We start from the raw sequence: 23,042 nt of genomic DNA, 5'->3' as shown, positions 1-23,042 counted from the left end.
ATTGTTAACATTAGCAAGTTAACAGGTTAGCCAGCCAACAACAAAGCTACACAACCAAATAAAATGTTGCCAATGCTACGACAATTACTATTTACTAAATGTGCGTACCTTTTCCTGATATTTTTTTTGTCTTCTTTTGTTCCTCGTGCTTCACAATTGTATTCACTTGAGCCTGGAGGGCATTGCCCCTGTCTTGAGTAAGCGGAGCTCTTCGCTTTTTCCCACCGAAGAGTCCGCCGCCGTGGAGAAAAATCACCCATGACGGGTAAAGCTCAGGCGTCAGACCCAATTCCACCCCAAAATACGATCAGATATATCCCGGCCCGGAGGATAACAGCTCTGAGACGACTGGATATTAACTTGGCTCGCTCAGTTAAAGCTTGCCAGTCCGTTGCCATCTTTTCAAAACGTCAGCTAGCATGTAGCGTAGCCACTGCCAGCACTACCAACTAGCATGTAGCGTAGCCACTGCCAGCACTACCAACTAGCATGTAGCGTAGCCACTGCCAGCACTACCAACTAGCATGTAGCGTAGCCACTGCCAGCACTACCAACTAGCCATCGCCAGGGGGGAGGGCCTTAATTTGACAGTGGCAAGCTGTCTACAAAAAGAAAGCATTGATAAGTGATGGAGCTGGAAATATGCAGAAGCAGGTGGGATACAAAGGAAAATATGGTGGCGTTCCACCACGTGCAAATTTTAGACAAACACACTATACATTCTTCCTAATAGTTCTAGCTATGCACCTAGAACAAATAATTATCAGAGAGAGAGAGAGAGAGAGAGAAAGACTATGAGCAGCACTCATTTTATAAAACAAACAAAAAGGCATTGATCAATAATTCCTTAGTAAAACCATTGCATTGGTTCACTGGTATTGCTGCCATTGTCAGGTCCTTGTTTTATCAAGATAAAATACAACAAATGTAAATTCAATATACAGGTCAATAGCATAATAATGTGTGGCCTTTTTCATTTTCAAACCCACACGAGTGTCTGTACTTGGATTGATGTTATGCCACTCAGCACCCATGTGGTTATAATTCCCCTCCAATCAGGATTCCCCTCCAATCGCATCGGAGGTTGTGGTGGAATACCTGAAGCCTCCTCCATCTTTTTCTTCAAGTGGAACAATGTGTTTGATCTAGAAGTCTGCATCCAGGGTGAAGTCACAGTTCATGGAGTTTGACATCACTCCGTACCTCTGGTACTCAGCCACACGCTTCTCAAAGAAGTTTGTCTTCCCTTCCAGTGAGATGGACTCCATGAAGTCAAAGGGGTTTTCTGTCAGATAGACCTGGGATAGAAAGAATCTGTTTTGCTCTTGCCAACTCCCTTTTGTCATTGTCAAACCAAGCATGACATCTTATCAATCCATGATTTGGATTGATTGGACCAACAGGCTGGCTCTATGTATACACTACCTACACACTAAAAATATCACAAAACACTATATGTTGTAGAATCAAAATAATAACGAAAGACTCACCTTGGCCAATCCCAGATCTTGGAGTAAACGGTCTGCCACAAACTCAATGTACTGCTTCATCAGCACACCATTAATCCCAATCAGATCCACCGGTAAGGCCTCTGTCAGAAACTCCTGAAAATGTGAACATGTGATAAAATAAATTCATGTAATATAGTCTACACCATCACAATAAATCCATGTAATATAGTCTACACCTTCACAATAAATCCATGTAATATAGTCTACACCATCACAATAAATCCATGTAATATAGTCTACACCTTCACAATAAATCCATGTAATATAGTCTACACCTTCACAATAAATCCATGTACTATAGTCAACACCTTCACAATAAATCCATGTAATATAGTCTACACCATCACAATAAATCCATGTAATATAGTCTACCTACACCATCACAATAAATCCATGATTTATTTTAGACGGGTCTAAAGAAACATGATGAGGAAAGTGTAATCCATTTCAGAAGAACAGAGTAGTATAAATCAGAATTGTCCTTACGTTATGCCCTGATCTGGCTGTGGGCTAGACTCGTTCATTTAGCGGACAAGATTAGCTTAGAATTCTGTGTCATTATTTTATAGTATGTGGAATAAATTTGAACCAAGCTGAATAAAATAGGAAGGACATTTTCTCCAAACGATTTGAGGGAGGGTGCACATGCGGCTTTTCTGTGTTGAGGTTTCACAAAGACATAGGTATTCCTATATGCTTAATGTAGAGTTATTAATGTAACTTTAGTTGTTCAACAAACGTTGGAGATATATGTTTAATACATTGCACGGCTGCATGTTGCACCTCTAATGATGATTTGAATAAAGTCACTTAAAAAGGCATGAGCTCTACTTTGTAATTTTGCCCAGGCTGTACACACTACATCAGTCTCTCGTTCACAATTTGACAAACACTTGATAATGCATAGAATTTCACAGCTGCATCCCCTTTGTGTGGCCATAATTCACCCTAAACAAATCCATGCCTTTTGCGGCCAATGTGCCCTTCTCCCAGACTGCTGCGCGCTCCATCACATGGTCGGGTCTTTCTCACAGGCTACAAGTGAAGACAGACACATTGGGGACGCAACTGCACGCGTCCTTATCCAATTCTGAGGTGTAAATTGAAGATATTGGATCAACTGTCCACATTTACAGTACCAGTCAAAAGTTTGGACACACCTACTCATTCAAGGGTTCTTTATTTTTACTATTTTCTACATTGTAGAATAATAATGAAGACACCAAAACTATGAAATAACACATGGAATCATGTAGTAACCAACAAAAAGTGTATATTTTATATTCTAGATTTGATTCTACACTTTTTGTTGCTAAATGATTCCATATGTATTATTTCATAGTTTTGATGTCTTCGCTATTATTCTACAACATAGAAAATAGTCCAAATAAAGCTAAACTCTTGAATGAGTAGATGTCCAAACTTTTGACTGGTACTGTACTTAATCAGCCAACAAGATGAGTAGGCCTAACGAACAGCAAAAGCACTTGCCTATGTCAATCTACTACCCCCCCATAGTACAAAAGTTGACCTATTCTATTCTGTGCGAGAAATAAATATTTCAAACAGTCTGGGACAGTTGTGGGATGTGATCGATCCCAAATAAATACAACCACTAGCATTAAAAAATAAAAATAACATTTTACGCAATGTGGCTGACGATACAGCTCAGAACTTTTAGCTTAAAATGGCTATTTCTTCACATTATAAGCGCAGCAATTCCCACATGGTAGTAGGCTATACGTGTGAATGTTCCATTAGTGACTGCAAATGCAATTATGCATGTAATGCTTTTATTATCAAGGTGCATTTTTATGGTGAAAATGTATCTTCCCCAACCTTGAAACTCACACGCTGCTTATGTATGCCAGTTAGGCTCCCCTTATAAAGCAGATTGCTGTACTTAATTTTAATTAGTTATTTGGCCACTGTAGTTGTGATACAAACCTTATATAAAAAATATAGGCCTATGGGCTAGGCTACATAAGGTGTACAACTGATTAGAATTTTATTTTTTAAAAGCATTGTTTCTTATGCTGAGCATCATTCACAAGTGATATGCTAATATTGTCACCCATCAGACTATTCTGGATTTAATCTTGTCTTTACATATACTAAATATTTGTGTGAAATTTGTTTTGATTTAAAAATGTACCATTATCATGCACCTGTATCGAAATGGGCAGCAGAAAAAATAACCACCTATGCACTTCAAAATCAAATTTACTGGTCACATACACATATTTAGCAGATGTTATTGTGAGTGTAATGAAACGCTTGTAAATAGCGAATGGAGGACGCTTTTCCCATTAGGCAAGTTATACTCCTGTTGTAAAGACAAGTAATGTGCTTAATATTAGGAAAGTTGAGAAATAAATATAGTAGGCCTAGCCTTTAGAAATCTGATGGGATCCTCCGCTTTTTAGTAGAGGCCATCACTTTGTTCTCATGCAATTCCATAGCCTGTTGAAATGTTGCGCAACATGAGCTCTCATGGAGTGTTTGATTAAATTAGCATTGATATCAGAGTGACTAGTGGGACAATAGTACGTTTGGTAGGCTACTAACGACCATCCGCAGCATCAGAGCTTGGAGAAGCCTAATCACCTAAACGATCACGTGGAATATGACTGCCTTCATGACTCTGGTGCGGAGTTGGTAATACGGTCAACAGCCCTAGGCGAGAGTCAGGCATCTACTTCTGATGTTAGACAGTATTCATTTCACGGACTCACCTGCTCAATGCTGACAGCTTTGGTGATAATGTCCTTTACCCTGTCCTCTGACGGTTTCTTCACTATGTAGCTGTACAACAGACAGGCAAAGTTACAGTGCAGGCCCTGAAGATACAAAACATATATTAAAAGATCAATACTCTCTAGTGAGTTATATTGGCAGGGAGGTCAATACATTTTAGCTGTTGCTACTTTTCTAATCAAATAACAGCAAAACGTTGGAGACTTCATTGGAAAATGTTCATGCTGCGTCAAGATGTAGCTTAGATGTCCTTTGAAAAGAAACTAAAACTGGACTGTTCAATCCCAGTCCAAGAGGGCCCAAACACTTCTGGTTTATGTTTACTACCTGCTAGTTAATTACACTCACCTGGGAGGTGTAAATTACTTCCTGATTAGAGGGGAACAACTAAAAAGAGCCAGTAGAACTGGTTTAGAGGCTCAGAGTTGGAGGGACACCGAGCATTTAACCTGGACACCGAGCATCTAACCAGGACAGGACACAGAGCATCTAACCAGGACACAGAGCATCTAACCAGGACACAAAGCATCTAACCAGGACACAGAGCATCTAACCTCGTCTCTGCTGATGAGCTCGTTGGAGTAGGTGAGCCCAGGCATCAGGCCTCTCTTCTTCAACCAATAAATAGCAGCAAACGACCCCGAGAAGAAGATGCCCTCCACTGCAGCGAACGCCACTATCCGCTCCCCTGTGGAGGAATAGAAACATGAAAGAAGGTTTCCACTGCAGCGAACACTATCCGCTCCCCTGTGGAGGAATAGAAACATGAAAGAAGGTTTCCACTGCAGCGAACACTATCCGCTCCCCTGTGGAGGAATAGAAACATGAAAGAAGGTTTCCACTGCAGCGAACGCCACTATACGCTCCCCTGTGGAGGAATAGAAACATGAAAGAAGGTTTCCACTGCAGCGAACGCCACTATCCGCTCCCCTGTGGAGGAATAGAAACATGAAAGAAGGTTTCCACTGCAGCGAACGCCACTATCCGCTCCCCTGTGGAGGAATAGAAACATGAAAGAAGGTTTCCACTGCAGCGAACGCCACTATCCGCTCCCCTGTGGAGGAATAGAAACATGAAAGAAGGTTTCCACTGCAGCGAACGCCACTATCCGCTCCCCTGTGGAGGAATAGAAACATGAAAGAAGGTTTCCACTGCAGCGAACGCCACTATCCGCTCCCCTGTGGAGGAATAGAAACATGAAAGAAGGTTTCCACTGCAGCGAACGCCACTATCTGCTCCCCTGTGGAGGAATAGAAACATGAAAGAAGGTTTCCACTGCAGCGAACGCCACTATCCGCTCCCCTGTGGAGGAATAGAAACATGAAAGAAGGTTTCCACTGCAACGAACGCCACTATCTGCTCCCCTGTGGAGGAATAGAAACATGAAAGAAGGTTTCCACTGCAGCGAACACTATCCGCTCCCCTGTGGAGGAATAGAAACATGAAAGAAGGTTTCCACTGCAGCGAACACTATCCGCTCCCCTGTGGAGGAATAGAAACATGAAAGAAGGTTTCCACTGCAGCGAACGCCACTATCCGCTCCCCTGTGGAGGAATAGAAACATGAAAGAAGGTTTCCACTGCAGCGAACGCCACTATCCGCTCCCCTGTGGAGGAATAGAAACATGAAAGAAGGTTTCCACTGCAGCGAACGCCACTATCCGCTCCCCTGTGGAGGAATAGAAACATGAAAGAAGGTTTCCACTGCAGCGAACGCCACTATCCGCTCCCCTGTGGAGGAATAGAAACATGAAAGAAGGTTTCCACTGCAGCGAACGCCACTATCTGCTCCCCTGTGGAGGAATAGAAACATGAAAGAAGGTTTCCACTGCAGCGAACGCCACTATCCGCTCCCCTGTGGAGGAATAGAAACATGAAAGAAGGTTTCCACTGCAGCGAACGCCACTATCCGCTCCCCTGTGGAGGAATAGAAACATGAAAGAAGGTTTCCACTGCAGCGAACACTATCCGCTCCCCTGTGGAGGAATAGAAACATGAAAGAAGGTTTCCACTGCAACGAACACTATCCGCTCCCCTGTGGAGGAATAGAAACATGAAAGAAGGTTTCATTGAAAAAGGCAGCATTAAAATGGTATCAATAGCAGCGAAGGATGAATTATTAAAACATGAAGAATGAACGCACACAATAACTAGCCAACGACACATATCAAAGATTTCCATTTCCCAGCCACACATTGTCCAGGATGAACACTGTTACTATAGCAATGAGGACCATTTCCTAGCCATGTATTGTCCAGGATGGACACTGTTACTATAGTAATGAGGACCATTTCCTAGCCATGTATTGTCCAGGATGGACACTGTTACTATAGTAATGAGGACCATTTCCTAGCCATGTATTGTCCAGGATGGACACTGTTACTATAGTAATGAGGACCATTTCCTAGCCATGTATTGTCCAGGATGGACACTGTTACTATAGTTATGAGGACCATTTCCTAGCCATGTATTGTCCAGGATGGACACTGTTACTATAGTAATGAGGACCATTTCCTAGCCATGTATTGTCCAGGATGGACACTGTTACTATAGTTATGAGGACCATTTCCTAGCCATGTATTGTCCAGGATGGACACTGTTACTATAGTAATGAGGACCATTTCCTAGCCATGTATTGTCCAGGATGGACACTGTTACTATAGTAATGAGGATCCTTTCCTAGCCATGTATTGTCCAGGATGGACACTGTTACTATAGTTATGAGGACCATTTCCTAGCCATGTATTGTCCAGGATGGACACTGTTACTATAGTAATGAGGACCATTTCCTAGCCATGTATTGTCCAGGATGGACACTGTTACTATAGTAATGAGGATCCTTTCCTAGCCATGCAACTCACCAAAAGTGGATTTGGTGTCAGAGATCCACTGGATCGCCCAGTCCGCTTTCCTCCTCACACACGGCATAGTCTGAATGGCATTGAACAAATGCTCCCTGTACAGACAAGGGAAACGGAGAACAGGTTTAGAACATCACATTGTGCCTGCAGATCAAAACATGTAACCAACCAAACCCTCAAAGTCTGGCATCATCTTTTCACCACAACGATCTCATCAACTGATTCATATACCACCTGGTGAGGATACCAGGGGCCTGTGTTCATAATGCATATCACAGGAGGAGTTCTGATTCATATACCACCTGGTGAGGATACCAGGGGCCTGTGTTCATAATGCATATCACAGGAGGAGTTCTGATTCATATACCACCTGGTGAGGATACCAGGGGCCTGTGTTCATAATGCATATCACAGGAGGAGTTCTGATTCATATACCACCTGGTGAGGATACCAGGGGCCTGTGTTCATAATGCATATCACAGGAGGAGTTCTGATTCATATACCACCTGGTGAGGATACCAGGGGCCTGTGTTCATAATGCATATCACAGGAGGAGTTCTGATCTAGGATCAGTGTTGCCTTTTGGATCCTAACGAATACGGTTACATGGACAGGAGAGACCTGATCCTAAATCAATACTCCTACTCTGAAATGCTTCCTGATGCGGGCCTAGGATGCATTCTACATGTCACCTACCTCTCCTCAGAGTCCCTGATGTAAGTGTTGATGAGCAGAGTCCCTGATGTAAGTGTTGATGAGCATGCCGTAGTCACCTACCTCTCCACAGAGTCCCTGATGTAAGTGTTGATGAGCATGCCGTACATCTCAGAGTGGACGTTCTCTATGAGGATCTGGAACCCATAGAAGGATCGGGCCTCTGGAAGCTGCACCTCCTGACTAAACCTCTGGACCTGAGGGATGGATAACATTGGGTCGGCAGGGTAGCCTAGTGGTTAGAGCGTTGGACTAGTAACCGAAAGGTTGCAAGATCAAATCCCCGAGCTGACAAGGTACAAATCTGTCGTTCTGCCCCTGAACAAGGCAGTTAACACACTGTTCCTAGGCCGTCATTGTAAACAAGAATTTCTTCTTAAACTGACTTGCCTAGTTAAATAAAGGTAAAATAAAAAAATAAAAATTGATATTACTATATTAAGGATGAATAGACTGGGGTAAAAATACAGTACTACAATATCTACAACAACAAATAGACTGGGGTGAGAATACAGTATAATAGAGTATTACAATATCAACAACAAATAGACTGGGGTGAGAATACAGTACTACTGTATAGCTACATCCATGAGCTAGAACAAATCTGATGGGGCAGTTTCCCGGAAGCCTAGTCCTGGACCATAGGGTTCCAAACAGACCAGGGTTCCTAACAGACCAGACCAGGGTTCCAAACAGACCAGACCAGGGTTCCAAACAGACCAGGGTTCCAAACAGACCAGGGTTCCAAACAGACCAGGGTTCCAAACAGACCAGGGTTCCAAACAGACCAGGGTTCCAAACAGACCAGGGTTCCAAACAGACCAGGGTTCCTAACGCCCTACAGACCAGGGTTCCTAACGCCCTACAGACCAGGGTTCATAACGCCCTACAGACCAGGGTTCATAACGCCCTACAGACCAGGGTTCATAACACCCTACAGACCAGGGTTCATAACGCCCCAGGGTTCATAACGCCCTACAGACCAGGGTTCATAACGCCCTACAGACCAGGGTTCATAACACCCTACAGACCAGGGTTCATAACGCCCCAGGGTTCATAACACCCTACAGACCAGGGTTCATAACACCCTACAGACCAGGGTTCATAACACCCTACAGACCAGGGTTCATAACGCCCCAGGGTTCATAACGCCCCAGGGTTCATAACGCCCTACAGACCAGGGTTCATAACGCCCCAGGGTTCATAACACCCTACAGACCAGGGTTCATAACGCCCCAGGGTTCATAACACCCTACAGACCAGGGTTCATAACACCCTACAGACCAGGGTTCATAACGCCCCAGGGTTCATAACACCCTACAGACCAGGGTTCATAACGCCCCAGGGTTCATAACACCCTACAGACCAGGGTTCATAACGCCCCAGGGTTCATAACGCCCCAGGGTTCATAACACCCTACAGACCAGGGTTCATAACGCCCCAGGGTTCATAACACCCTACAGACCAGGGTTCATAACGCCCCAGGGTTCATAACGCCCCAGGGTTCATAACACCCCAGGGTTCATAACGCCCTACAGACCAGGGTTCATAACGCCCCAGGGTTCATAACACCCTACAGACCAGGGTTCATAACGCCCCAGGGTTCATAACGCCCTACATACCAGGGTTTATAGCACCTTATATACCCTTTTATTTGGCTTCGGAGGAGGAGGAGGAGAGGAGGAAGAAGAGAGGGACTCACAAGGTTCTCGTTGACGATGCCGTCGCTGGCAGCAAAGAAAGCCAAGATGTGAGAGATGAAGTGTTTCTCATCAGGCTTCAAGTTGTCCCAGTGTGCCAGGTCCTTAGATAGATCCACCTGCAGCACAGACGGTTACAAACAGTTCAACCACACGCCAACCCACTAACCACCTCCATTAAACCGTGCTTTGTTTTGGGGGTTTTTAAAGTGAGTGAGACTTTGTGTGTTGTTTGTAGCATATTGCCTTGCTTTCCTGACACTAGGCGTTACAAACCACACATCAATCTAGCAAGCCAACAACCTTCATTCAGTTCTCACACATTCAAAATGAGGGAGTATTGTTTCATGTATTCTGAAGACTGCTTTACTCCTTCCAGGGAATAGACAGCATTTAGAATTCAAGTGAATTATCCCTCACCTCTTCCACTGTCCAGAAGGAGGCCTGGGCCTGTTTGTACATCCTCCAGATGTCCGGGTACTGGATTGGAAAGATGACAAAACGCCTGGGGTTGTCTCTAAGCAAGGGCTCATCCTCTGTGCTGTGCTGCTGGTCTGTGTCTTTATGGCTGTTCTGTATGAAACAATTAAAGACCACAGCTTATTCATCTTGCAGCGTACAGTCACTTAAACATCAACTGAAATATATCTGCTGTGTTACCACTGGTTGGAGAATATTGAACGTTGTACATCAGTATGTAATTGTTGAAACAGCTGATCTAGCCAGTGGTGTAGGTCTATGTTTTTAGGTGAGGTAGCGCAACAACAAAATAACGTAAATGACATCATTTCCTCAAAGTTTATACCGACAGATGTAGCCAATTTAATAGCCTTTCATTCTAGAATTTGCATAGAAAAACGCATCGTCCAATTGCAACGTCTACCTATGCCCACACATAGGCTATTGTCTAAACCCTAGTTAAATAAAAGGTTAAAGAAAATAAAGAAAAATTTATATTTTGAATACCCTCAAACACCAAGTTAGGCATACGTATTTTAAAAACAGGTCATCATCACTGACCATGATGAATGATCATTCTTCATGTTTTACCATCCAGACTGCATCTCCATGTGTTGGTCTATGCCAGTCATTTGATCTCAATCAGTTTCATGGGAATTTAGATATTCTTGAATTACTGTTTGATGAGTAAATTAAAGCAGATGGTGTTAAACTATAAGCCTTTATGTATTTTGTCTCAATCAAAGTATATATATATATATATGGTTTTAAAATGGTTAGCTGAAGCCCAATAGTAAAAATGTATAATGCGGAAGAACTCAACAGCGCTCACCACTAGACAGGGGGTGTGTGTGTATATATACATATACACATATACACACACACACACACACACACACACACATACATATACACATACATACACACATATACATACATACACACACACACACACACACACACACACACACACACACACACACACACACCCTGTCTAGTGGTGAGCGCTGTTGAGTTCTGCCGCATTATACATTTTTACTATTGGGCTTCAGCTAACCATTTTAAAATCCCATTTGAAATGAGTAGTTGGTGTAACAGTAAGGTTACAGGCCTACTATGCTATTATATTAGGTTCTGTTACGCAAAATGAACATTAATCATTATGTGATCTTGCAAGACACTGATTAAGCTTTGATCTAACTTCACTAAACGAGCCCCATGGTGAGAAGAAAATCTTCTATTAGTAACAATAATAATAATAATAATAATAATAATAAGTAGGACTATTAGGCAGAACTTGGTTATTTGAAGCAAAAGGACTAAAAAGGTACATTTAAGCAAAATATGCTGAAAGGATCAAGCAATGATGTTATTTAAAGAAGTTGAACCAACATCTGGTGCTGAGGGACAGCTGAGGGACAGCTGAGGGACAGCTGAGGGACAGCTGAGGGACAGCTGAGGGATAGCTGAAGGACAGCTGAGGGAGAGCTGAAGGATAACTGAGGGACAGCTGAAGGATAGCTGAAGGACAGCTGAGGGACAGCTGAGGGACAGCTGAGGGACAGCTGAGGGAGAGCTGAGGGAGAGCTGAGGGAGAGCTGTGGGACAGCTGAGGGAGAGCTGAGGGAGAGCTGAGGGAGAGCTAAGGGAGAGCTAAGGGAGAGCTCTGCCATTTGGCCAGTTCAGGAAAAAACAATAGTTTAGAGTAGACTATACTCTAACAGCCCTACGACTACGTGGTATACTGTGGCTATGCTCTAATAGCCCTACGACTACGTGGTATACTGTGGCTATGCTCTAATAGCCCTACGACTACGTGGTATACTGTGGCTATGCTCTAACAGCCCTACGACTACGTGGTATACTGTGGCTATGCTCTAACAGCCCTACGACTACGTGGTATACTGTGGCTATGCTCTAACAGCCCTACGACTACGTGGTATACTGTGGCTATGCTCTAACAGCCCTACGACTACGTGGTATACTGTGGCTATGCTCTAACAGCCCTACGACTACGTGGTATACTGTGGCTATGCTCTAACAGCCCTACGACTACGTGGTATACTGTGGCTATGCTCTAACAGGCCTACGACTACGTGGTATACTGTGGCTATGCTCTAATAGCCCTACGACTACGTGGTATACTGTGGCTATGCTCTAATAGCCCTACGACTACGTGGTATACTGTGGCTATGCTCTAATAGCCCTACGACTACGTGGTATACTGTGGCTATGCTCTAATAGCCCTACGACTACGTGGTATACTGTGGCTATGCTCTAATAGCCCTACGACTACGTGGTATACTGTGGCTATGCTCTAATAGCCCTACGACTACGTGGTATACTGTGGCTATGCTCTAATAGCCCTACGACTACGTGGTATACTGTGGCTATGCTCTAATAGCCCTACGACTACGTGGTATACTGTGGCTATGCTCTAACAGCCCTACGACTACGTGGTATACTGTGGCTATGCTCTAACAGCCCTACGACTACGTGGTATACTGTGGCTATGCTCTAACAGCCCTACGACTACGTGGTATACTGTGGCTATGCTCTAACAGCCCTACGACTACGTGGTATACTGTGGCTATGCTCTAACAGCCCTACGACTACGTGGTATACTGTGGCTATGCTCTAACAGCCCTACGACTACGTGGTATACTGTGGCTATGCTCTAACAGGCCTACGACTACGTGGTATACTGTGGCTATGCTCTAACAGCCCTACGACTACGTGGTATACTGTGGCTATGCTCTAACAGCCCTACGACTACGTGGTATACTGTGGCTATGCTCTAATAGCCCTACGACTACGTGGTATACTGTGGCTATGCTCTAATAGCCCTACGACTACGTGGTATACTGTGGCTATGCTCTAATAGCCCTACGACTACGTGGTATACTGTGGCTATGCTCTAATAGCCCTACGACTACGTGGTATACTGTGGCTATGCTCTAATAGCCCTACGACTACGTGGTATACTGTGGCTATGCTCTAATAGCCCTACGACTACGTGGTATACTGTGGCTATGCTCTAATAGCCCTACGACTACGTGGTATACTGTGGCTATGCTCTAATAGCCCTACGACTACGTGGTATACTGTGGCTATGCTCTAATAGCCCTACGACTACGTGGTATACTGTGGCTATGCTCTAATAGCCCTACGACTACGTGGTATACTGTGGCTATGCTCTAATAGCCCTACGACTACGTGGTATACTGTGGCTATGCTCTAATAGCCCTACGACTACGTGGTATACTGTGGCTATGCTCTAATAGCCCTACGACTACGTGGTATACTGTGGCTATGCTCTAATAGCCCTACGACTACGTGGTATACTGTGGCTATGCTCTAATAGCCCTACGACTACGTGGTATACTGTGGCTATGCTCTAACAGCCCTACGACTACGTGGTATACTGTGGCTATGCTCTAATAGCCCTACGACTACGTGGTATACTGTGGCTATGCTCTAATAGCCCTACGACTACGTGGTATACTGTGGCTATGCTCTAATAGCCCTACGACTACGTGGTATACTGTGGCTATGCTCTAATAGCCCTACGACTACGTGGTATACTGTGGCTATGCTCTAATAGCCCTACGACTACGTGGTATACTGTGGCTATGCTCTAATAGCCCTACGACTACGTGGTATACTGTGGCTATGCTCTAACAGGCCTACGACTACGTGGTATACTGTGGCTATGCTCTAATAGCCCTACGACTACGTGGTATACTGTGGCTATGCTCTAATAGCCCTACGACTACGTGGTATACTGTGGCTATGCTCTAATAGCCCTACGACTACGTGGTATACTGTGGCTATGCTCTAATAGCCCTACGACTACGTGGTATACTGTGGCTATGCTCTAATAGCCCTACGACTACGTGGTATACTGTGGCTATGCTCTAACCCTAACCCAGACTGCCTGTCCTCTGTGCACACAGCTATGATTGGCTGAAGGAGTGGAGACTGCCTGTCCTCAGTGCACACAGCTATGATTGGCTGAAGGAGTCAGACTGCCTGTCCTCAGTGCACACAGCTATGATTGGCTGAAGGAGTCAGACAGCCTGTCCTCAGTGCACACAGCTATGATTGGCTGAAGGAGTGGAGACTGCCTGTCCTCAGTGCACACAGCTATGTTTGGCTGAAGGAGTGGAGACTGCCTGTCCTCAGTGCACACAGCTATGATTGGCTGAAGGAGTGGAGACTGCCTGTCCTCAGTGCACACAGCTATGATTGGCTGAAGGAGTGGAGACTGCCTGTCCTCAGTGCACACAGCTATGATTGGCTGAAGGAGTGGAGACTGCCTGTCCTCAGTGCACACAGCTATGATTGGCTGAAGGAGTGGAGACTGCCTGTCCTCAGTGCACACAGCTAGCCTAATAGTTCATCATTCTCGCCACTGCCAGAGAGAAGACAGGGTAGAATCCACCATTTATTTACCTACCTCTAGGCTGCTATATGTAACCGATGTGAAATGGCTAGTTAGTTAGCGGTGGTGCGCGCTAATAGCGTTTCAATCGGTGACGTCACTCGGTCTGCGACCTTGAAGTAGTTGTTCCCCTTGCGTGGCAAGGGCCGCGGCTTTTGTGGCGCGATGGGTAACGATGCTTCGTGGGGTGTCAGTTGTTGATGTGTGCAGAGGGTCCCTGGTTCGAGCCCAGGTTGGGGTGTAGAGAGGGACGGAACCTACACTGTTACATATATATATTTGGTTTGACATTCTAGTTTCATATAATTGTGGTGGTAATTAAATATAAATTATTTAGATTGTATCTGAATTAAATTTCCAGAAATAGTTTCACCAGCTCCATGTATTCTGGAGTGAAATAGAAAATAGTGAAGGTACGCCGCTCCACCTCATACACCATTTTCTGTTTCACAACGTCGGTGAAAACATGGACGACAATGCAGGTCTCAGATAAAATAGCAACAACATTATATTTGACATCAATAAATAAGTGGTCTGCTATTATAAAACGACATCTTGGTAACATGCTCTTTGTGACCGCAGTATTTCTCGACCACATTTAAACATTTAGATCAACAATCAACGCAGCGATATTGCAACAATGTATCACGGTCTTCGGTGAAAACACATGGACATTAGCAGGTCTTAGATAAAATAGCGGTCGTTCGCAAAGGTGCCTGTCCTGAATGGTGCCTGCCCTGAAAGGTGCCTGCCCTGAATGGAGCCTGCCCTGAAAGGTGCCTGTCCTGAATGGTGCCTGTCCTGAAAGGTGCCTGCCCTGAAAGGTGCCTGCCCTGAATGGTGCCTGTCCTGAAAGGTGCAGAAGGTGTGATTGTTCCATACTGTTCAGCGGACTAAACTACCTACATCTCCGTTGTTGCAGCTGTCTTTGTTAAGGTTACACAAGCTCACACACTAGACAATGTAAAGTGACATAGTAATAACGTTACGACTATACACAACGTTGTAGCTGTGTTTGTTAAGGTTACACAAGCTCACACACTAGACAATGTAAAGTGACATAGTAATAACGTTACGACTATACACAACGTTGTAGCTGTGTTTGTTAAGGTTACACAAGCTCACACACTAGACAATGTAAAGTGACATAGTAATAACGTTACGACTATACACAACGTTGTAGCTGTGTTTGTTAAGGTTACACAAGCTCACACACTAGACAATGTAAAGTGACATAGTAATAACGTTACGACTATACACAACGTTGTAGCTGTGTTTGTTAAGGTTACACAAGCTCACACACTAGACAATGTAAAGCGACATAGTAATAACGTTACGACTATACACAACGTTGTAGCTGTGTTTGTTAAGGTTACACAAGCTCACACACTAGACAATGTAAAGCGACATAGTAATAACGTTACGACTATACACAACGTTGTAGCTGTGTTTGTTAAGGTTACACAAGCTCACACACTAGACAATGTAAAGTGACATAGTAATAACGTTACGACTATACACAACGTTGTAGCTGTGTTTGTTAAGGTTACACAAGCTCACACACTAGACAATGTAAAGTGACATAGTAATAACGTTACGACTATACACAACGTTGTAGCTGTGTTTGTTAAGGTTACACAAGCTCACACACTAGACAATGTAAAGCGACATAGTAATAACGTTACGACTATACACAACGTTGTAGCTGTGTTTGTTAAGGTTACACAAGCTCACACACTAGACAATGTAAAGCGACATAGTAATAACGTTACGACTATACACAACGTTGTAGCTGTGTTTGTTAAGGTTACACAAGCTCACACACTAGACAATGTAAAGCGACATAGTAATAACGTTACGACTATACACAACGGAGAGAAGCCGGTTTACTTTATTGTTACCTGGTAATCCGTGGACTCTACATCCGTTAGATTTGAGCAGTCCATTTCTAGAACAAGCTGCCCTCCGGCAGTGAAGTCTCTCCTGAAGGTCTGGTCTGCTCCCAGCCTTTCTAAACACACAGCTTTATCGCGAGAAGTGCCGGGGTTAAGGGTCACACAAGTCAGAGAAATTCCGGGGTTAAGGGTCACACAAGTCAGAGAAGTTCCGGGGTTAAGGGTTACACATCGTGAAAGTGACAAACGGACACCTTTTCATTTTCGTAAAATAAACAACTTTATATGGAAGGATTTTGACGGTCTGCACACCACAACCCGACCACGATAACAGAGGAACAGATAATAATAGATAATAATCCCAGCGGGAAATAAAGGGAGAAATGTAGAACACTCTGCCGGCAGACCAGTCGCGTTCCCGTTGTCATGCTGCATCAACCGGCTGCTAAACGAATCGTTAAACAATACCGTGTAAACGTCCGATACCGTGTAAACGTCCAGATACTGTAATGAAACGAGCAGGTGTCGGACCTCGACCTTTTAGCCCGAAGCCCAGGGTCGTTACACCATATTACCGTTTACTAGTCAGAAATAGGTCTCTGAAATGTTCGACTTCATCATTAGTTGTTACACACATGCCGTTTTCAACCGGTTAGCAAGTCAGAGGTTCTTAGTTCCGAATAGAACTTGAATGCCGCATGAATCCAGAAACCTGTTGGACTATTTTCCTCGATAGTATACAATGACACTATTTCAACACTACACCATATTACAGAGAACATGTTCATTATCTCGGGAAAATAGGTGTAATGTTGTACTTCTTGTTCACGTAATGCATGCTAATGTTGGGGTTTATGTGCTAGAATTGACTCTTAATTCATTCCTTGGAGTGATCTCCTTGTCCCAGAATCGCCAAGAAAACGACGCATGGGTAACGCACACAACGGGCGTCCAGATGTCCCTGAGGTTTACCACCTCCTCTAAATAATCTCTACGGTAGACCCGATGACGCGGTCGGCGTGTTAATTCCCCGTGCAGCTGATTTGCGGCAGTATTATGTAATGGCAATGCAAGTTGTTCCCTTCTCTGGAGCTCAACACTTGTTTTAATATCCTTTTCTGATTGACTGATAATTGATATCGAAAATGTACTACACAGTAAGGATTGGACTCTTTAATCTTTCCTGCAAATAGGCCTACCCATGATAACTATAGGTCTACCCATGATAACTATAGGTCTACCCATGATAACTATAGGCCTACCCATGATAACTATAGGCCTACCCATGATAACTATAGGCCTACCCATGATAACTATAGGTCTACCCATGATAACTATAGGTCTACCCATGATAACTATAGGCCTACCCATGATAACTATAAACCTACCCATGATAACTATAGGCCTACCCATGATAACTATAAACCTACCCATGATAACTATAGGCCTACCCATGATAACTATAGGTCTACCCATGATAACTATAGGTCTACCCATGATAACTATAGGTCTACCCATGATAACTATAGGTCTACCCATGACAACTATAAACCTACCCATGATAACTATAGGTCTACCCATGATAACTATAGGTCTACCCATGATAACTATAGGTCTACCCATGATAACTATAGGTCTACCCATGATAACTATAAACCTACCCATGATGACTATAGGTCTACCCATGATAACTATAAACCTACCCATGATAACTATATGCCTACCCATGATAACTATAGGCCTACCCATGATAACTATAAACCTACCCATGATAACTATAGGCCTACCCATGATAACTATAGGTCTACCCATGATAACTATAAACCTACCCATGATAACTATAGGCCTACCCATGATAACTATAGGTCTACCCATGATAACTATAAATCCTACCCATGATAACTATAGGTCTACCCATGATAACTATAAATCCTACCCATGATAACTATAGGTCTACCCATGATAACTATAGGTCTACCCATGATAACTATAAACCTACCCATGATAACTATAGGTCTACCCATGATAACTATAGGTCTACCCATGATAACTATAGGCCTACCCATGATAACTATAGGCCTACCCATGATAACTATAGGTCTACCCATGATAACTATAAACCTACCCATGATAACTATAGGTCTACCCATGATAACTATAGGTCTACTTATGATAACTATAGGTCTACCCATGATAACTATAGGTCTACCCATGATAACTATAAACCTACCCATGATAACTATAGGCCTACCCATGATAACTATAAACCTACCCATGATAACTATAGGCCTACCCATGATAACTATAGGTCTACCCATGATAACTATAAACCTACCCATGATAACTATAGGTCTACCCATGATAACTATAGGTCTACCCATGATAACTATAGGCCTACCCATGATAACTATAGGTCTACCCATGATAACTATAAACCTACCCATGATAACTATAGGTCTACCCATGATAACTATAGGCCTACCCATGATAACTATAGGCCTACCCATGATAACTATAGGTCTACCCATGATAACTATAAACCTACCCATGATAACTATAGGTCTACCCATGATAACTATAGGTCTACTTATGATAACTATAGGTCTACTTATGATAACTATAGGTCTACCCATGATAACTATAGGTCTACCCATGATAACTATAAACCTACCCATGATAACTATAGGCCTACCCATGATAACTATAAACCTACCCATGATAACTATAGGCCTACCCATGATAACTATAGGTCTACCCATGATAACTATAAATCTACCCATGATAACTATAGGTCTACCCATGATAACTATAGGTCTACCCATGATAACTATAGGCCTACCCATGATAACTATAGGTCTACCCATGATAACTATAGGCCTACCCATGATAACTATAAACCTACCCATGATAACTATAGGCCTACCCATGATAACTATAGGTCTACCCATGATAACTATAAACCTACCCATGATAACTATAGGTCTACCCATGATAACTATAGGTCTACCCATGATAACTATAGGCCTACCCATGATAACTATAGGCCTACCCATGATAACTATAAACCTACCCATGATAACTATAGGTCTACCCATGATAACTATAAACCTACCCATGATAACTATAGGTCTACCCATGATAACTATAGGCCTACCCATGATAACTATAGGCCTACCCATGATAACTATAGGCCTACCCATGATAACTATAGGTCTACCCATGATAACTATAGGTCTACCCATGATAACTATTGGTCTACCCATGATAACTATAGGTCTACCCATGATAACTATAAACCTACCCATGATAACTATAGGCCTACCCATGATAACTATAGGTCTACCCATGATAACTATAGGCCTACCCATGATAACTATAGGCCTACCCATGATAACTATAAACCTACCCATGATAACTATAAACCTACCCATGATAACTATAGGCCTACCCATGATAACTATAGGTCTACCCATGATAACTATAAACCTACCCATGATAACTATAGGCCTACCCATGATAACTATAGGTCTACCCATGATAACTATAAACCTACCCATGATAACTATAGGTCTACCCATGATAACTATAGGTCTACCCATGATAACTATAGGTCTACCCATGATAACTATAGGCCTACCCATGATAACTATAGGTCTACCCATGATAACTATAAACCTACCCATGATAACTATAGGCCTACCCATGATAACTATAAACCTACCCATGATAACTATAGGACTACCCATGATAACTATAGGTCTACCCATGATAACTATAAACCTACCCATGATAACTATAAACCTACCCATGATAACTATAGGACTACCCATGATAACTATAGGTCTACCCATGATAACTATAAACCTACCCATGATAACTATAAACCTACCCATGATAACTATAGGTCTACTTATGATAACTATAGGCCTACCCATGATAACTTTAGGTCTACCCATGATAACTATAGGTCTACCCATGATAACTATAGGTCTACCCATGATAACTATAGGCCTACCCATGATAACTATAGGTCTACCCATGATAACTATAGGTCTACCCATGATAACTATAGGTCTACCCATGATAACTATAGGCCTACCCATGATAACTATAGGTCTACCCATGATAACTATAAATCTACCCATGATAACTATAGGTCTACCCATGATAACTATAGGCCTACCCATGATAACTATAAACCTACCCATGATAACTATAGGTCTACCCATGATAACTATAGGTCTACCCATGATAACTATAGGTCTACCCATGATAACTATAGGTCTACCCATGATAACTATAGGTCTACCCATGATAACTATAGGTCTACCCATGATAACTATAGGCCTACCCATGATAACTATAGGTCTACCCATGATAACTATAAATCTACCCATGATAACTATAGGTCTACCCATGATAACTATAGGCCTACCCATGATAACTATAAACCTACCCATGATAACTATAGGTCTACCCATGATAACTATAGGTCTACCCATGATAACTATAGGTCTACCCATGATAACTATAGGTCTACCCATGATAACTATAGGTCTACCCATGATAACTATAGGCCTACCCATGATAACTATAAACCTACCCATGATAACTATAGGTCTACCCATGATAACTATAGGCCTACCCATGATAACTATAGGTCTACCCATGATAACTATAGGCGTACCCATGATAACTATAAACCTACCCATGATAACTATAGGTCTACCCATGATAACTATAAACCTACCCATGATAACTATAGGTCTACCCATGATAACTATAGGCCTACCCATGATAACTATAGGTCTACCCATGTGAACTTTTTGAAATAGCTACGACTTCTCTCCAAATGGACCCTCTCCCATTTATCACGAATCGATGTAAAATACATTGTTTGGAGCGGTATGCCTGAACCCTCCAAACAATTTGCCTGATCCGACAAAACACATTTCAGCGTATCCTCACTCATTGAGATGTCAACCTCTTCAGTTACATGTTGCTCATCTGATTCAGTTTTCATAGAGCTTACGATTTCCTCATCTGATAAACATCTACAACTTCCTGTCTCTAAATGGTAGTATTTATTCCTAATATCTTGGGAGTCTGAGATTTGACTGAGCTGTACCACTGACACTTCCTCATATGAACTCTTGGCTACGTCAAGATGAAAATCAAAAGCAGGTTCTTTATCCTCAAAAGAGAGTGTACATTTTGCAGATTATAAATTGGCAGTCCAAGCGTCTTTTCTGAGCAGATGATTGAAAATCTCCCTGGGTAGTAGGTTTTGAACCTGAGCCTGATTTACATTCTCTGTTTGTACAATTTTGTTTAATTTCAACTTGTTTGTCACTAGCAATAGAATGTATAAATGTGTCACAGTCATACAGGTATGATAGTCCAGCATTGTTGCAGTCTCTGAAGTAGTTGGCTTTTTAACTAAACACCTGTTAATAATCTGTATTTGGCACCTCCATTAGCGCAAGGCCAGAGTGCATGAAAGTCATGTATGGAATGAAGTTGTATTTCACACCAGGGTAAGCAAAAAAACATTTTTAAGGTGTATTAAAAAAACAGTGAATGAATATATTGTTTTGGAATTAATAAAAAAAAAACAGGATTAAATGGAGGCATTACAAGAACAACTAGGTTTTACCAGCAGTAATAATCAACAGTCCCCCTGAAAATCAGAACATATTTGGTTAGTAAAAACAACTGTTACGGGACTCTTCTGAAGGTAACCTGGTACTGGTTTAAAAAAACTAATAATCGAAGTACAGAGGTAGTTTTGTGCCAACAAAAAAAAAGGTGGGTTAAATGTGTAAAAAAAATATATTTCCAGAGATTTCTTATATCCTAGATATAGGACAGACACAAATCTTATTATATATTTACTGTCTGTTTTTCCATGTATGAATGTGTTAGTTAATGTGTCTCTATGTGCTATAGTAGTAAAGGCCAGATTCAAAATGTTACCAAATAAATACAGTACCAGTCAACAGTTTGGACACACCTACTCATTCCAGGGTTTTTCTTTATTTTTACCAATTTCAACATTGTAGAATAATAGTGAAGACATCAAAACTATGAAATAACACATGGAATCATGTAGTAACCAAAAAAAGTGTTTAACAAATCAAAATATATTATATGAGATTCTTCAAAGTAGCCACCCTTTGCCTTGATGACAGCTTTGCACACTCTTGGGATTCTCTCAACCAGCTTCATGAGGTAGTCACCTGGAATGCATTTCAATTAACAGGTGTGCCTTGTTAAAAGTTCATTTGTGGAACTTGTTTCCTTCTTAATGCGTTTGAGCCAATAGGTTGTGTTGTGACAAGGTAGGGGGGTATACAGAAGATAGCCCTATTTGGTAAAAGACCAAGTCCATATTATGGCAAGAACATGTCAAATGTGCAAAGAGAAAATGACAGTCCATCATTACTTTAAGACATGAAGGTCAGTCAATGTGGAAAATTTCAAGAACTTTGAAAGTTTCTTCAAGTGCAGTCACAAAAACCATCAAGCGCTATGATGAAACTGGCTCTCGTGAGGACCGCCACAGGAAAGGAAGACCCAGAGTTACCTCTGCTGCAGAGGATAAGTTCATTAGAGTTACCAGCCTCAGAAATTGCAGCCCAAATAAATGCTTCACAGAGTTCAAGTAACAGACACATCAACATCAACTGTTCAGAGGAGACT

The 23,042-nt window shown here is 42.5% G+C and overlaps 1 protein-coding gene across 1 annotated transcript; it reads right to left on the bottom strand.

Annotated features, from left to right (window-relative positions):
* Nucleotides 1–134: 134 nt before the first annotated feature.
* On the bottom strand, nt 135–16,481 carry rrm2b (ribonucleotide reductase M2 b). Its single transcript, XM_029736104.1, has 9 exons — nt 16,347–16,481; nt 9,963–10,115; nt 9,545–9,661; nt 7,906–8,039; nt 7,129–7,223; nt 4,823–4,956; nt 4,247–4,351; nt 1,491–1,604; nt 135–1,298 (listed from the first exon to the last, which is right to left on the bottom strand). Exons 1-9 carry the CDS (start codon nt 16,389–16,391, stop codon nt 1,146–1,148), a joined length of 1,050 nt encoding a protein of 349 aa, XP_029591964.1. The 5' UTR covers nt 16,392–16,481; the 3' UTR covers nt 135–1,145.
* Nucleotides 16,482–23,042: the final 6,561 nt, after the last annotated feature.

The sequence above is a fragment of the Salmo trutta genome, chromosome 36 (genome assembly GCF_901001165.1).
Source record: "Salmo trutta chromosome 36, fSalTru1.1, whole genome shotgun sequence".
Classification (NCBI taxonomy): Eukaryota; Metazoa; Chordata; class Actinopteri; order Salmoniformes; family Salmonidae; genus Salmo; species Salmo trutta.
The sequence above is the reverse complement of the archived record's forward strand: the minus strand, read 5'-3'. Positions and strand labels throughout refer to the sequence as shown.